This window comes from Pecten maximus, chromosome 2 (genome assembly GCF_902652985.1).
Source record: "Pecten maximus chromosome 2, xPecMax1.1, whole genome shotgun sequence".
In the NCBI taxonomy this organism is placed as follows: domain Eukaryota; kingdom Metazoa; phylum Mollusca; class Bivalvia; order Pectinida; family Pectinidae; genus Pecten; species Pecten maximus.
In genome coordinates this window covers 10,713,947-10,731,871 of record NC_047016.1, presented here as the reverse complement: position 1 = coordinate 10,731,871, position 17,925 = coordinate 10,713,947, and the positions used below count along the sequence as shown (strand labels likewise).

Below are 17,925 nucleotides of genomic sequence, written 5' to 3'. Positions count from 1 at the left end.
AAGGTCCACTAACTTAACCTGGTTGACCTCTGACCTTGGATGTACAAATGTACCAACTATCTACAATACTACAGATAAAATGACTGATGAACAGGACCATACGTAGTGTGATGTGCGTACTATCAGATTTAAGATACTGTTACATGAACGAGGATAGGTAAAGGGCATTTAAGTTATATATGGTATAACATGCAGATTAGAATTCTAGTATCTACAATTGTGGATGAATGCGGCAACAATGGCTGAATGTGGTTAGTATATACAAGATGTTAACAAGATTGATACACATGCATACATTAACAGATATAGTATAAGTAATCAAATTGGCTGTGACTTTCTGTACTGTGATTATGACAGTGTTAGCTAGTCTACTCCATTAATACATCGGTTCGCCTGGTACAGTGGGCGTGTTATGTAGGTTTATTCTCATTGGCTAAGCTTTGGTCAATTTTTATGTTGTTTTCTTTACTGATACATATTTACAGTTTTACAGATATAATGGGGTTCATAAATTGTTATATGAGCGTTACCCTCTATAGCACAAACATAATATCAAATTTACGTCTCCCATTCGGTCTTCTGTCTTTAATATGTTGACCTTTTCAATCATTTTTTTACTGTCATACATGATTTACAAAATGCGTTTTGGTTACTGTCTTTATTTCCTGTACTTTTACCAAATTTAGAGTACTGCCTTGAAGGAAATGATCTAAATTTGACCGATCAGATGAAATGTGATTACAACAAAAATGGATACCTGATCGTTAGGTTAGTGCTCACGTTTTTTTATGGTTTAAAGGCCATATGTTTAATTACTACAAACTCACATGTAATTTAATGTTGATGTATTTAACTTAAACTGATCACAACTTTAAAAAATTAAAATTACTTTGATTATTGAAAATTGCTTTGATTATAAATCTATTTTGGTGGTTGGGGTGGATAGTTGCTGTCGATTTAAGAATTTATCTAAAACATACTACTAATTGAGTATATATTATATTGTTGTTATAATAAGGGGCTTACTCAATGATGCAGAACTGCAACAACTTCACATTACATTGGAAGGAAGTGATGCTATAACCAAACACCGATATGGGGTAGGTTGACGTACCAATAACAGCAGTGTGGTCATTAGTGTGGTAAACTTTGTGGTCGTTAATGTGGTAATCAGTGTGGTCATCATTGTAGTCATTAGTGTGGTCATTAGTGTGGTTATCATTGTTGTCATCAGTGTGGTCATCATTGTAGTCATTAGTGTGGTCATTAGTGTGGTTATCATTGTTGTCATCAGTGTGGTCATCATTGTAGTCATTAGTGTGGTCATTAGTGTGGTTATCATTGTTGTCATCAGTGTGGTCATCATTGTAGTCATTAGTGTGGTCATTAGTGTGGTCATCTGTGCGCTAATCATCATCATCATCATCATCATCATCATCATCATCATCATCAGTCTCTGAAGAGGCGTTTGTTATAGAAATAACAATTAAGAGAATCGATAAAGCGATTTATTATTTCGATAAAACGAAATAATGAAATAGAATAAATGTGTGGCATGTCATTCAAGTGGCTCCGTACTTGTTGTATTGTATTTTTAGTTTATATTCTAGTTTTCAGATGGAGAGGGCAAGAAAACTCAAATGGCTCTATGGAGCTATCCTGGTGATGATGTAACCGGTGTTATTGCTAGAAGTGAAAAGGTGTTAGGAACGTGTCAGGAGGTGAGTTATTTATTGTTCCTGCTTTTATCTTATATTGTCATGTCTATTTATAGTGGTTTGGTAACTCTTGTGTTATATCCACATTCATTCAAATGATGAAAGGAAACAAAATAAAATGCATTTGTATAGTTAAACCCCTCATTATTATTTGTACTTTTAAGAAATTTAAAAGTACATGTGTGTTGAAATCATAGCAACTTACTTCAACTTAGTATCATTTCGTTTGAAGCTTTTAGGCGGTGGCGAATTATATCATTTTGAGTCAAAACTTATGATGAAAGAGGCAAGAACTGGCGGCAAGCACCTTTGGCACCAGGACTACGGGTCAGTGAAATATTTGTAATACAATGGATAGGCATGTCTCAAGGATGTCGTCACTGTCCTCCATAAACTGATAGTGCTTGATTAAAGTATCGAATAAGAAATATGTCCTACATAAGGTAAACATATTATTTTGTCATTGTTAAAAAGTACGTTTCCATAGCGTACCTTGTGAACGATCCACATTGCATTTTATTGTTTTCTGTAAGTTGTATATATGTATTAGAATATTGACGAATTATCATCTGATTGTTGTAGATACTGGTACAATAACGGCTGCTTATTCCCAGATTTAATAACGGTATTTGTAGCGTACGATAGAGCAACGACAGAAAATGGCTGTTTGGAGGTACATTGTATGTTATAACACTCAACTAAAAATATAAAACTACATATTTTCTTATGTTACAAGCTATTAACATGCTTAATGGTGATATATGGCAGAATGCCCATTTTTTAAAGTTTGTTGCACATCTCACATCCGGACAGTGTTCAGGTTTTGACGTGATTGTTTTGATGTCTGATTAGTAATGGTAATATTTTTATTCTGATGATTTCTAGATCATGCCCGGCTCCCATAAGTGTGGGCGAATCGATCATCTCATGATCGCCGGACAGACAGGAGCAGACATTGACAGAGTACATGCTATCCAACAGAAATGTCCACCTATTCACGTGGAAATGGAGCCTGGTAAGACACCATGTGAAACTGTACGTGTACTTATCTTACAGCATTCATATTTTAGCGCTCCGATGGTATACATACTTATTAGCGCACTCTTGAATTCGTGTAATCGTCACAAAATATCTTTAAATTAGCGGCAACAAACCTTTCTGAAATAACATGATAGCATACCGGTAGGCTTATAAACATCGACGGTGTACAGATAAGATAATCACAGACCGTGTTTATTCCGAAACTAACTAAACTATACTGCCCTTTCTCTCTTGAAATGTACAAAAGTTGTCAATTTTCAGTTGTATATGTTCGATAATAAAATATTCAAAGATCGATATCGTACTTACGTTTTTTGATACAGACCATAGCGTAAATACTGAATGTTAAAGACTGACCAAGGACACGTTAGAGAAATTTTAGCGCTGCACTTGAATTAGTATAATGACTTCGGGTTCGAAAGGCGCAAATATTAGGATACCGCTAAAATAAGTTCACGTACAATATTAAACGAATTCAAAATTGATTTTTATTCTTTTATGTGTTAATTTATTTATTACATTCAAAGCAGTTTTGCTATTACACAGCTCATTCAAAAAATAAGTTCCCGATGATTAAAGATAAAATGTTAGTGTATTGTTGACTTCATTTCAATATCTTTTATGAATCGCCCATATTTTTGTTCTCCAATGCCCATCAGTGGATTGTCGTTTCTTTCTTATAGATATATATATAAGTAATGCTATCATTGATGATCAAAATAATCCCGGGAAAAGCAAACAAACTTGTCATCTTCTTGTTTAGGTGATGCACTCTTCTTTCACTCCAACCTCCTACATACAAGTGCGGGTAATGACAGCGACAAGAGACGTTGGTCAGTACTAGTGTCATATAATCGGACGGACAATGATGCGGTGCTTGATCATCCATTTGGAAAACTAAATAAATTAGTTAAAGTACGTTATCTTTTGATTATAGGAAACTACCATTACTTAGTCACAAAGATGCTGATATTTGCCGCCGCTTTTTCGACTTAAATATTTCATGTTTAAATATTTGCCTTGATAATCCACAGAGGAAACACATCCACCTACAGGAAAACAAGAATGTACTTATGAATAACCTTTTGTTTGATCTATAAGCGATATCATACTTTCTGTCTCCTAAAAATTGAAAGATTACCAAACTCATAAGCAATAACTTACAATATTACATTTAAATGACGCCATTGATTTTGTGTTTGTACAAAGTACGTGCATGTGATGATATAACACGATGAATGTTTGCCATGAGCAAGTATTAGCTTTCTGTCTATTATTCAAAGTTAATATATTAATTTCAATTTGTTTTTAGCTTGTATGATTTAATCACCGATCCTATTTTTTATTTAAGGTTCGAAATGAAGATATACTCAAATGTCGAAACTATACTAATATGGATGGAAAGGAGTTTCTTGATCCTCGAAATGATGCCAACATAGTTTTAGATGACAGTGTCAGCCAATGACTTCTCCTTAATTTCAAATATGAACAAAGATTAAAAAGAAATTCAGATATTTTATTTTGTTGTTTTTTTTAAACCAAAGATGATACACCTCCGGTATATAACAGCAAACAGAAACATATAACACAGCCAATAATCTTTATCTGACGCCCATCATACAGACCTGCTGAGTACGAACAAAACTTGGCCTTAACAGTAATAAGCAGTGCTACTTTTCATTTCTTTAAAGAACATTTCATTTGGATATATATATAATTGTGGACTCTTTGAAGTGAATATTGAGGTAACTGTCAGCTATATAACATTCATTTATAAACGATGGTGAAATGTCATTTGATACACGTTCAGAATTGATGATAAAATCACATGTTGATATTTAAGACCTCTTAACGCCGATCATATAATGGCCATTTCTGAAAAATGTATAGTTGATAGCTTCGCTTATGGCTATATCGGTATTTGTTTGTTTTTTATAACTCCGTAACAAGGGTAAGTCTTTAAATTGATACCAGCTTTCCCAATAGGATGTTTCATGCGTGTTTCATAGCATATTAGAATCTTTATCTCTTTTCTTCATTGCATTACCTCATTTTAGGCCCTTTAATTCAGCAATTGATCATGCGAGGAAGGATATCTGTCTCAACCTCATGAAATATCAAAGAAAGTGAAAAGGGAACTTGAAATCCCCTGATATTGACTTTAAAGAATGTACAGGGAAATTTAACTGACCAATTCTTATATCATTATAAAGGAACGGAAGGCATATCATACGTTTTCTGTGAGAAGACGATATACAAGTGTCCTTAACATGGCCCCATTGAAGTAGGTATGACCTTAGAATATTGATAGGATGTCTGACTGCCTACCTACACATACATTGTATATGTGTAATCTTATCTTATTTCAACACTGTTGAAATTCTGATATTAAAGGCGCAAATACTTGACATAAATAACTTACTTTCTTTAAAGTATTAACAATAACATACTGTATTGTACTGACGCATTTTATATTAAATTTTATATAATAACTTCTTACGACTATTATGCCTGTATACGCATTACTAAGATAGAGGTGGAACAATAAAACTGCTGACGACTTATTTGTGGAATCCATCCCTCTAATATTGCTGAAGGAGTATGGTTTTAAAGTTCCAATATGTCGCCAAGGATTCTTGTCGTTGTTTTCCTTTCTTGTAAGTGTTACCATACCGCACATCTTATAACCAATGATTTAATATGTTAGAGATTTTATTAAAACGTAAGTCATGTGAAACATATTGATGCCATATAGTATATTATCCAAATGTGTTTTGAGTTAGCTTCAAATGCCAAGCGATTGATTAAAAAACTGTTAGTGCAATATCGTGGCTTAAAGCCTTGTGTCTTTAATGAGTGAACGTATTTCCATAGATTGTGATATATCAGTAATATAATAAACAGGCATGTAATGTCTAAATGAATTATTGCATTAGTGTTAATTATTTATAAATGTATTGATTACATTTTTTTCTGTAGATGTCGCCATTGGGTTTGTGACAGGTAAGTATTATGCAAAGCTACCCGATAATATCTCATTCATATAGGCTTCCAACACCAAATGGTAGTCTAAGTTGAGGAGGTTCCGTTGTGTTGGGTGTACCATTTGATTAACAGATGCACAGGACAGAAAACATAAAAGCATTGCTAAAATGAGTTGGTTAGACTTTGATTTTTAACATAAGTACTGAGCCGAGTGTTATCATCGTACATGTATGTTTATCTTAAAGAATAGAGTATGACTATTGATTTTGAAATATTTGCCCTGTTATATGTCGTTAGCAATGTAAATGAACATATCAAATTATCATTTCATAATCATAATAAGATGTGCTTTCTTCATCATCTGTACAGATAGCATTGATACAGTTAAATTTAAAGATTCAATGTTAATCAAATTAGATGTTGACTATAGAAATATTAAAGTGTGTCGATACTTATAGAAACTGTAAATGTCTTATCATCGAACAATAAGACAAACTGTAATGACCGATTTGTGGCGTTACGCATGTTTGATCATTATTTTCAGCTGAACGTCTGTCATGTTTCGACTGCTGGTTACAGACGGACGAGATGGAATGTAACCAGACTTATGTTTGTCAAGAAGGCGAGGCAAGTGTATCAAATTATTGTTCCAACACATCATATAACGGTATTATTAAGCATTCCACGTGATGTCATATTACACCATATTACACCATATTACACCATAGTACACCATAGTACACCATATTACACCATATTACACCATAGTACACCATACTACACCACATTACACCATAGTACACCATAGTACACCATACTACACCATACTACACCACATTACACCATAGTACACCATAGTACACCACAGTACACCATAGTACACCAAATTACACCACAGTACACCATATTACACCATATTACACACATCAATTAGAACTAGTGTTCTACCTCTCAAATACGTCATGCGTTTGAACGTCAATATGTGCATGTACATGTACATCGCCTTAAAATTTGTTTGGTTTATACATTATGTATCACTTTGTGTAATAGTAGTTTGTGTAATTTGTACAGTACCTTGCTAAACAATTTTTGTAATAGCAGTTTGTGTAATATGTACATTGTAAAACAGTTTATATCCATGTCTGTGATATATACATCGAAAAACACTTTGTTTAATATAAATGTCTGTGATATATATACATTGTAAAACACTTTGTCTATAACAGTGTATACAATACACACATTGTTAAACACTTAATTGTGTAATACCGGTTTGTGTAATGTTATATATACATTGTATTTTGTTTAATATATCCATTACCTATCAGTTTGTGTACTATTATAACACAGGTGTGTTACATTAACCGGCGGATAGGAGACTTCTATGGAAACCCGTGCCTATACGACCTGGGATGTAAGAAAGTAGAGGTTAGTATCAGGACGGTATGCTTTAATTGTTATAATCCTATGACTATTGGTAAAACAACGTTTTCTTATTCATGAAGTGGCTTTGTCCTGTCTCTGAGCTACTTAATAAACAAAAGAGAATACTTTATAACGATACCGCAATTCTTACTCAAAACCTAAAAAAACGACAAATAAATATGAACAAAGATATAGACTTACATCGGGACCCTCGAATACGTACCATGAAAACAAGAAAGGTAGGGATTTTCGCTTCATCGGCAGTACCCTGCCATACATTTCTAGGTCAAATCCGACCCACATTTCCTAAACGAGAACCGCTACGGATCTATTGGGCTATCATCATGCATCGTTTGAATTCAGATCGCACGAAGAAATAGATCAAAATGATATTGTGATGTCGACCATAAAATTTAAAAAGGTCTTTATTAATCTGTATCTTTATCATCAAAGTCCTTTTAAATGATAAACAATCTGATAATATTCGTCACACGGTCAGTATATGCGGGGATAACAGAATCATATATTTTAAAAGACATGTCTAGAGGAAAATCAACAATGAGTATCATACATATAATATTTTCGAACTAACAACCTTACTGGTACCGCGAAGATATTTCCGACAAAATTATTTAAAAGTATAGAGTTAATTTAAGTTCTCTTTGGTATGTTTTATATTTGTTCAGATGTGTTTGGCCCTAGTATCACTGTCATATAAGGAATTAATGTCTTCAAAACGTTGTGGGGTATGTCAAACACGACACGTGTTGGGGTATGTCAAATACGAAATATGGTATGTTAAGCACAAAACGTGATGAATTTGTCAAACACGACACGTCGTGGGACATCTCAAACACAAATGACAACTTTTCAATCTCTACAAATGATGCTCAGATTCTGATGTATGTCTGAATACCTAAGGAAAATCAAATTATGATTTTAGTGTTTATATATTAATTTTGTCGATTTGGACTGTTCCAGGAATGCAGTTCCCTCCAGGCCCAGCTACAGGCCGGGAACCCTACACCAACCAGGATACGGGACGGTGACGCTATCGATTATATGGACTGTTGTACCACTCCTGGCTGTAACCGCCACCGCATCTCGCCTCCGAGTGACACTTGTGTCGTACAGAATTAAAATCATATTGCAACATTTTTTTTTCTTCTAAATTTGTTCTAAGTTATATGATAACTTCATTGAAGGACGTACTGTCATCTTTTGGCATCTTTAAAATGTGATACTCCAGATTTGATATATGTTTACCTGATGGGCGTCGTCAATAAGCATTAGGAGCTACCCTTTTTCATCTTCGCTAGCCAAGGCTTCTGATTACGTTACACTCCACGAACCCTTGGCGGATATAGTCGTGTTCAAACCGTCGCGCCCTGGAATCCCAGGGCATCCAATCAAATCGCGTTTTACATTCTGGCTTGGTTTCGCAGTAAACAAAAAATGCGGCACCCAGTACAGAGCTACATTGCCGACTATGTCATGGCATTTTACCTAAATACAAAAATCACAACCTTTGGGGGGAACATTCGCAGTGTTTGATCAATTCATATAAGTCATTGATCACATATCTCATCGAAATGACACCAAACCTCGATGTGTGTTTGTAAACATCACCGATGAAGTAAATCGGTAACGCTTGTTTTGATTGGTCGAAAATTTCATGCGTGAAGGGTGGTAATTTCGAATCACCGCTAGAGGGCCAGAACTGACGCCTATATCTGCCAAGGGTTCGTGGTTTGTAACGTAATCAGAAGCCTTGGCTAGCGAAGATGCCCTTTTTAAGAACAACTGGTCCATTTCTCCACGTCAATCTATATTTTGTTCATGCATTCGTTTACCAATGATAGTTTAGTATAACGTTTGTGTCCGTAGAAATATCGGTTTGTTTTTATACAGAAAATGATTAAACTTACCAGAGAATCCTACCTGTCACGCACTGTCGGGTTTACAGCCATCCAACTGTTATATATTTCAACGGGTAAATGACAACTCGAAGAGTTATTGAGCCGAATATGATTTATTTACTCAAAGAGTTGCATATCATAGCAACTAACAAAGTTTACAGTGGTTTCTGCAGTATATCCTTGCAAGGTGTTCGTTGTCACAGGGAAATACGAGACATTGGTTTACACTCATGACATCTCTACAGTCGTCCATACTGACGTCATTCAGTTCTATAAGAAATATAGGATCAACAAAAACTATATTGATTACAGGAGCATGCTTTAAAGGAATGTCATAATAGATAAACGTCTTACTTACGGCGTATAAATCAAAAACAAAAAAATGTTTTTAAAAAATGAATCGTTATCAACTGATCTCACCATTTCGAACCACAATTGGATGACTAGCTGTGTTCGGAATGAAAACAGTTTCCGGTGGGGGTACAATACGTCCATTACAAAGGTCCTTGTTGCAGCAATAAGAACAGGAGAATTGTTTTTCGTAAATAACATCCTGGTTAAATAGGTCACAGTGACTCGACAAGGAAATCGCTCTGTGTGGCAGTCGGTAACAGTCGTCCTCATTCGCACATCTAGGGAACAACAAAAAAAGGTAATAGTAACGTAAAATGTAGTCATTATTATAACTCTCAACAACAAAACTTAAATTTAAAAACCAGTCCCCTGAAATGATGATGGACGGAACAAACATGATAGTATAAGGAATGTTTTGTTAGATTTGTGCTCTGAAACGAGAGTATCACATGATGACATCAACAAAATGCAACAAGCACATTCATGGTAAGAGAAGCTGATGGATGGATTAATAAGTGTCAGTTACGTTCAACGGAGTGGGCATTTAATGGCCATGCATGTTTCAAAAACAAATCTGTACAACTTTGTATGGATATTCATTTTTGTCAGTTAAAATGCCAGATTTCAAACTCTATAACGCTGTCCCTGACTAATAGAAGGCAATGCCTCATGACTCGATGATGTAACAAAACAATAGGAACAGGTCTCTAACAATCATATCTCCTTAAAGGATGTTTACACAATATTAGTATGTAAATTATACATCGGTTGTCGACAATTAACCTAATTAAAACATCCACAAACCTAGTTCAGTGTGGCGCTCTTGTATTTTTAACACAATAAAGAACGTTCTAAATCCATATACGTTACGTCAATTGTATATACATCCACATGGTTATTATGGCACTTACAAATTAACTACACCTTTATGTATACTTAATAAATGAATTATTAACTTTCTCAGAAAGACATGATATAATAAATAATCAATAAGATGAGAAAATAAGCGCACCCCTTGAACACTTCGCGATAGCCATTGTTGTAGTTGGTGAGGTTTGTAAGACAATAAGGGGTTTTTCCTGTACACAGTTGTACTTGCCCTAAGCCGGCTCCCGTGTAACATTGTGCTGAAAACATACAACACGTACATAGAAATAATGTCAGACAAGCATGTTTTAATGTTAAAATGTTGTTTTTGATAATAATATAACATGTTTTAATCTATGCTTATATCCAATTAGAAAAATGTTATTTGGACTGGCCCCTAATTGTAGAATATCAAAATAATGAATTGAAATCAGATTGTTTTTAAACTGTTTGATACATCTGATTCTAGCCGCAGTTTTGAATAGTGCGATCAATTCAATTTCCTATTGTTATCTCTTCGTTTCTAAAAGGTAACATCCATGTTGCCCCTACCTACCTGTTTAAATGTCCCAGTCAATGAAGGGAAAACTATGTAGATAGGTAGATTGTTGAAGAGCTTGGACAGGTTTTATGGTTGATATAATGATACCATTAAGAAATATTATATTTCTTTGTGCGCATTTGATAGGTATTGATGTTTCTAGTGGTTGAATTGTTATCACCTTGTCCTCATTAAGAAATGTGACATTTACGTGTATGGCGGGTGTCGTTCATGAAACAGAAAATGTTGATCCTTTTCAAACATATGGTCTTATTTCCCTTGTTCTTTTGCAATGGTGTCCATGCCAGTCTATGTAATGTTCGTATTTTTAACCTTATCTATCGAATTCTCAAAGAATAACGGTTTCGTTATCATGTCGGAATTGTATTTTTTCTAACAAGTCACGATCATCAACAAGTACATCACAAGTGTTGATTGGCACTCTACATGTTAATGTATTACTACCGTATCGGCATCTTTTGAACCATATTTGATAGAAACCACTGGTTAGCTATGTTTTGAAACGAGACACAAATATAACAGCGTAAGGGAAAATCTTCAACTACCCTCTTTTGGGTGATTACGCAGTGAAAGGTGCCGATGTACTCCCGAAAGATTGTTGTGAGTTAGCGTGTATCTGAGTTAACATGACAAAAACTCACTACTTATGCTAGTAGTTGTAGGTGGTGGACTAATGCCAGCAGTAGGCTGTGCACTCGTGGCAGTAGTTGTTGTAGGTGGTGCCTGTGTTCCTGGAGTTTGGAAATGAACATTACCCGCAGTAATTATCGAAGACGTCAAATTTCTCTTGTCTGAAAACATTTGAACAATATATATACATTTTTTCTCTTAAATTCTTAATCTTGTCAAATATTTGCACTTTACTATATGACGGTATCCCATTTCAAATCATTTTACCGATAACTTTAAACTGATATAGTTTAAAGTTTATTTTAATGTACTTTGCAAGACTGCGAAAACATACACATGCATATAAACATTTCGTTGTCAGAAAGTCATTGACTTACACATGGCATGAAGCAAATTACAAAAGTCGCCTGTACAACAGCCGTAATCCCCGGTACACCCTGATGATCCGGAGGAGTGATGACAGGAACCAGTCTGAACAGGACATATCTTCGAAATAAAAACGGCAATACATTGCACTCTGGGTAAAGTAGTTTCTTGAAAGGTGAGATATGGTACATTCTATTGTGTCTTTGAAGTGAAGGATACGAGTAATTGGATTTCCGCTACCATATGAAGATTCATAGTGTCTAAAATAATCATTATCTTGTCGGAGAAAATTCTTTTGGCCTTTTGTGTTACTTCTGATTAAGTGCATTTTACCAAATGACAGAATTGAGTATATAAAAGTCTGTAATGCCAATGCAATATAATTCTGATTTTATATCACCTGTCATTAGGTGTGTAGTTCAAACATGAAGGTCGATAAATAACTTGTGGTCTGGAATATATATAACAATAGTATGTTTCCATTAGACACGTGCTTTAAAAATGTTTAGTAGTGAAATCATAAAGAAAGAAAACTCACGTTTCTATCTTGACACTTTAGCTCGTATTTGTAAATCGTCTGGTACTTGTCATTGAATTGTAAATGTTCGTGATACAGACATTCCTGTGAAACAACAAATACAGCATCAACATATTTATGAAAATACGTCGAAACATTACATTTAATATCGGTATTTTTGGTCATCACCGAACATCTGTAATGTTGAAACGAATATACATATGTAAACAAATGTTAAGAGAATTTAAAGCACGTTGGCGCCTACAATATCACTAAAAGAACATAGTTTATAATTAGTTAAACCTGTTGTTATAAAATTATGAAAACATATCACCTACACAAACTTAAGACCAATTATAAACTGCTGAATATGTTGCAAACTAGCAGGAAGTTAATAATTCCATATACAAATATATTAAGGAATTTCTCGAGACAAAATTTTGACGAATGGATACCATTTTTCGATACGACATCTGCATCAAAGGCGTATAACCCTACCATTGTAATGAGTTGTTCTCTATTAAGGCCTAAATAAAATTGATCACTGACTCTATGCATCAAGTTCCAAAGAAAAACAGAGAAATAACAACATGCGGTTGCTATACTTTTTATAATATTCACAAATGAAACAATTATGATTTATGGAAGCAAACATGATATTCCATAAGGTTGACTTACTTGATGTTCGCCACACAAGACTGCTCTGTCACAGTTTGATGGGTCCTGGATGTCCAAACATGTCATACACATAAACCGACCATTCGGGGCGTCTGAAAATACACATAAAATATTCTGATTCAGATAATTTGCTTTACTTTAATCTTATGCATGGCAAATTGCTCTCTATTTCATCAACTCGGGACCCATGGAATGCTGACATTGTAAATTAATGTACGTGTGTTAAGCTCTGTTGTTTATCTTTTGAACACTTTATAACTTAATTATGTCTTCCCTTTGTGATAAATGTGATTATGTCTTCAGTTTGTGATTAATGTGACTATGTCTCTCCTTTGTGATTAATGTGATTATGTCTTCCCTTTGTGATTAATGTGACTATGTCTCTCCTTTGTGATTAATGTAATGATACCTCTACTTTGTTATTTATGTGATTATTTGTATCCTTGGCAACTTCTGTGATTATGAACATTCTTTGTGACTCATCCCCAGTACGCAATAAAGCCGGTAGTGTACTTACTTCGGATGCCATTACAGCCCTGGCCGTCACAACAGTTCTGGTCCAATAAACTGGCCGGGGCCGGAAGTAGGTCAGTCAAGGGTATGATGGTTCCTTGTTGCTCCAGGTCATCACATGCCTGGGGCAGTTAAAGAATTACGTCATTTAACTTTATAAAATGCATTTCATATTTCAAACGGATAGCTTTTTTCTTTGAAATAAACGTCAATTCAAATTAGCTACGTAATTTTGGTGCGCAGATTCATAAAGATGGAAATCTTAAAACATAATTATATGAATGATAATTTCATAAATACTTTTATAAATAGTCGTGTTGTATAGTTCCTGGTGTATAAGAACCACATAGAAGTAGGACTACCTTTCAACTAAATCAAAATATCCACTGATATTTCTCAGAAAATAACATACATGTATTACATCTACGAAAATGGTTCGTTTTCTTCAGCAACTATATCGATATTGTTTATACAATGTTCCTATTAAAGTTATAATAATCGGGTTAAAACATAGATGTAATCATACTTACCTTTGTAGTCGCACATCCAGTATAATACTTCATGCGACCATCGATTGTCATGTAACTAGATGTCATACATTTCTAAAAACAAATCAAAAACACACATACTGTTCGGCAAATCCAATTTTAAATATGTTATTCTTTAAATCCTTGGAATTTTTAAATTCTTACAAAATTCGAAGCATTGATTCTCTTGAATTCAGATGCATTCATTGTATATAATGTAGATATATAATCTCTGGACAAATAAAGGCTGATCACAAATGTAAAGTTTAGATTGTACTTCTTAGCATTTTATGTTAGAGAAAAGACAGGGTTCAATAGAATAATTCTGATTGTGTCTATTTATCTGGTCTCTGGCACACCACACATAGTTAGTTTACCTGGCCTCTGGCAAACCACACATATTTAGTTTACCTGGTCTCTGGCACACCACACATAGTTAGTTTACCTGGCCTCTGGCACACCACACATAGTTAGCTTACCCGGTCTCTGGCACACCACACATAGTTAGTTTGCCTGGCCTCTCGCACACCACACATAGTAAGTTTACCTGGTCTCTGGCACACCACACATAGTTAGTTTACCTGGTCTCTGGCACACCACACATAGTTAGTTTACCTGGTCTCTGGCACACCACACATAGTTAGTTTACCTGGTCTCTGGCACACCACACATAGTTAGTTTACCTGGTCTCTGGCACACTACACATAGTAAGTTTACCTGGTCTCTGACACACCACACATAGTAAGTTTACCTGGTCTCTGACACACCACACATAGTTAGTTTACCTGGTCTCTGGCACACCACACATAGTTAGTTTACCTGGTCCCTGGCACACCCCCTATAGTTAGTTTACCTGGTCTCTGGCACACCACACATAGTTAGTTTACCTGGTCCCTGGCACACCACACATAGTTAGTTTACCTGGTCTCTGGCACACTACACATAGTTGGTTTACCTGGTCTCTGGCACACCACACATAGTTTGTACAGTCTGTCGCAGTGTCCTCTTCCTCACAATGAGTACATAGTTGTCTTCCTTACATTGTGACATGAAATGATAGATATGTAAATCCTTATCGAAAAACAACATACACGAGATCATTATAATTCATTATCCAGAAACAATATACACCGGATTATTATAATTCATTATCCATAAACAATATACACCAGATTAATATAATTCATTATCCAGAAACAATATATACCAGATCATTATAATTCATTATCCGGAAACAATATACACCAGATCATTATAATTCATTATCCAGAAACAATATACACCAGATTATTATAATTCATTATCCAGAAACAATATACACCAGATCATTATAATTCATTATCCAGAAACAATATACACCAGATCATTATAATTCCTTATCCAGAAACAATATATACCAGATCATTATAATTCATTATCCAGAAACAATATACACCAGATCATTATAATTCCTTATCCAGAAACAATATATACCAGATCATTATAATTCATTATCCATAAACAATATATACCAGATCATTATAATTCATTATCCGGAAACAATATACACCAGATCATTATAATTCCTTATCCATAAACAATATACACCAGATTATTATAATTCATTATCCAGAAACAATATACACCAGATCATTATAATTCATTATCCAGAAACAATATACACCAGATCATTATAATTCATTATCCAGAAACAATATACACCAGATCATTATAATTCCTTATCCAGAAACAATATACACCAGATCATTGTAATTCCTTATCCAGAAACAATAAACACCAGATCATTATAATTCATTATCCAGAAACAATATACACCAGATCATTATAATTCATTATCCAGAAACAATATACACCAGATCATTATAATTCATTATCCAGAAACAATATACACCAGATCATTATAATTCCTTATCCAGAAACAATATACACCAGATCATTGTAATTCCTTATCCAGAAACAATAAACACCAGATCATTATAATTCATTATCCAGAAACAATATACACCAGATCATTATAATTCCTTATCCAGAAACAATATACACCAGATCATTATAATTCATTATCCGGAAACAATATACACCAGATCATTATATTTCATTATCCAGAAACAATATACACCAGACCATTATAATTCATTATCCAGAAACAATATACACCAGATCATTATAATTCCTTATCCAGAAACAATATACACCAGATCATTATAATTCATTATCCAGAAACAATATACACCAGATAATCATAATTCATTATCCAGAAACAATATACACCAGATAATTATAATTCATTATCCAGAAACAATATACACCAGATCATTATAATTCATTATCCAGAAACAATATACACCAGATAATTATAATTCATTATCCAGAAACAATATACACCAGATCACTATAATTCATTATCCAGAAACAATATACACCAGATCATTATAATTCCTTATCCAGAAACAATATACACCAGATCATTATAATTCCTTATCCAGAAACAATATACACCAGATCATTATAATTCATTATCCAGAAACAATATACACCAGATCATTATAATTCATTATCCAGAAACAATATACACCAGATCATTATAATTCATTATCCAGAAACAATATACACCAGATTATTATAATTCATTATCCATAAACAATATATACCAGATAATCATAATTCATTATCCAGAAACAATATACACCAGATAATCATAATTCATTATCCAGAAACAATATACACCAGATCAATATAATTCATTATCCAGAAACAATATACACCAGATCATTATAATTCATTATCCAGAAACAATATACACCAGATCATTATAATTCATTATCCAGAAACAATATACACCAGATCATTATAATTCATTATCCAGAAACAATATACACCAGATCATTATAATTCATTATCCAGAAACAATATACACCAGATCATTATAATTTATTATTCAGAAACAATATACACCAGATCATTATAATTCATTATCCAGAAACAATATACACCAGATTTTTAAAATTCAAAACACAAACTAATTAGCGATTCATTATTTATCGTAAACACGGTCTCCATCAACCCGAACATCAGACAGACAATCTGTTTGAATGATATGTCTTCTTCGATTTGAAGATTTATAAAACGTCGTGATATTCAAAAATATCTGCTATACATACCATCATACGGCGTTGAGCTTACCAAGAGGAGATTTAACAATACAGCAATACAACATACACCTAAATAACATAAGATTACACCTGCTGTAGGTTATCTGTGTCATAATACATTTACTGTATGTCAATCTGTGTTATAAAACATTTACTGTATGTTAATCTGTGTCACAATACATTTACTGTATGTCAATATGTGTTATAAAACATTTACTGTATGTTAATCTGTGTCACAATACATTTATTGTAGGTTAATCTGTGTCACAATACATTTACTGTAGGTTAATCTGTGTCACAATACATTTACTGTATGTTAATCTGTGTCACAATACATTTACTGTATGTTAATCTGTGTCACAATACATTTACTGTATGTCAATATGTGTTATAAAACATGTATTGTATGTCAGTCTGTGTCACAATACATTAATTGTATGTCAAATTATGTTACATTGTACCATTACTGGATGAACATAGAAAAAATACGGTACTCTGTATTATGATATATTGATCAAACCGTCGGTAAAACAAACAACAAAACTACATCAGTGGAGTTTTTCTAGTACAAACATTTACAATGGATTTCTAAAACGATTTAATTCAACAGCTAATACAGGACCAAAAACCATAGTCTTCAATTGATAATCACCTTCTGAAATGGTTTAATT

The 17,925-nt window shown here is 33.8% G+C and overlaps 3 protein-coding genes across 5 annotated transcripts; 2 read left to right on the top strand and 1 right to left on the bottom strand.

The window, feature by feature from the left end:
• The first annotated feature begins 125 nt into the window (after positions 1-125).
• Positions 126-4,271, top strand: LOC117317228 (L-proline trans-4-hydroxylase-like). Of its 3 annotated transcripts, none has more exons than XM_033871972.1 (9): positions 126-251; positions 687-768; positions 1,019-1,100; positions 1,611-1,721; positions 1,951-2,045; positions 2,301-2,391; positions 2,604-2,733; positions 3,523-3,674; positions 4,111-4,271. In XM_033871972.1, the coding sequence occupies exons 1-9, from the start codon at positions 224-226 to the stop codon at positions 4,222-4,224; spliced, it is 885 nt and encodes a 294-aa protein (XP_033727863.1). In that variant the 5' UTR covers positions 126-223; the 3' UTR covers positions 4,225-4,271. The 3 variants fall into 3 exon arrangements, with proteins under 3 accessions (XP_033727863.1, XP_033727872.1, XP_033727864.1); XM_033871973.1 differs by lacking the exon at positions 126-251 and adding an exon at positions 265-414; XM_033871981.1 differs by lacking the exon at positions 687-768 and having other exon boundaries at positions 136-251.
• A 110-nt stretch (positions 4,272-4,381) lies between these two features.
• Positions 4,382-8,326, top strand: LOC117317268. The gene is made up of 5 exons (XM_033872014.1): positions 4,382-5,416; positions 5,739-5,762; positions 6,289-6,371; positions 7,095-7,172; positions 8,151-8,326. The coding sequence occupies exons 1-5, from the start codon at positions 5,380-5,382 to the stop codon at positions 8,307-8,309; spliced, it is 381 nt and encodes a 126-aa protein (XP_033727905.1). The 5' UTR covers positions 4,382-5,379; the 3' UTR covers positions 8,310-8,326.
• An 859-nt stretch (positions 8,327-9,185) lies between these two features.
• Positions 9,186-16,972, bottom strand: LOC117317212. Its single transcript, XM_033871971.1, has 10 exons — positions 15,058-16,972; positions 14,106-14,177; positions 13,580-13,697; positions 13,063-13,154; positions 12,406-12,489; positions 11,879-11,987; positions 11,513-11,662; positions 10,455-10,569; positions 9,509-9,720; positions 9,186-9,358 (listed from the first exon to the last, which is right to left on the bottom strand). The coding sequence occupies exons 2-10, from the start codon at positions 14,169-14,171 to the stop codon at positions 9,234-9,236; spliced, it is 1,071 nt and encodes a 356-aa protein (XP_033727862.1). The 5' UTR covers positions 14,172-14,177; positions 15,058-16,972; the 3' UTR covers positions 9,186-9,233.
• Between the last annotated feature and the right edge of the window lie 953 nt (positions 16,973-17,925).

Coding starts and splice junctions, on each gene's coding strand:
- LOC117317212 (XM_033871971.1), bottom strand. CDS start 14,171: ATGACATCTAGTTACATGACAATCGATGGTCGCATGAAGTATTATACT. Junction 13,698..14,105: donor CTGGATGTGCGACTACAAAG/GTAAGTATGATT, acceptor TAACTGCCCCAG/GCATGTGATGACCTGGAGCA. Junction 13,155..13,579: donor GGGCTGTAATGGCATCCGAA/GTAAGTACACTA, acceptor GTGTATTTTCAG/ACGCCCCGAATGGTCGGTTT.
- LOC117317228 (XM_033871972.1), top strand. CDS start 224: ATGAATGCGGCAACAATGGCTGAATGTG. Junction 252..686: donor GGCAACAATGGCTGAATGTG/GTTAGTATATAC, acceptor TACCAAATTTAG/AGTACTGCCTTGAAGGAAAT. Junction 1,722..1,950: donor TGTTAGGAACGTGTCAGGAG/GTGAGTTATTTA, acceptor TTTCGTTTGAAG/CTTTTAGGCGGTGGCGAATT.
- LOC117317268 (XM_033872014.1), top strand. CDS start 5,380: ATGTCGCCAAGGATTCTTGTCGTTGTTTTCCTTTCTT. Junction 5,417..5,738: donor TGTCGTTGTTTTCCTTTCTT/GTAAGTGTTACC, acceptor TTTTTTCTGTAG/ATGTCGCCATTGGGTTTGTG. Junction 5,763..6,288: donor CGCCATTGGGTTTGTGACAG/GTAAGTATTATG, acceptor CATTATTTTCAG/CTGAACGTCTGTCATGTTTC.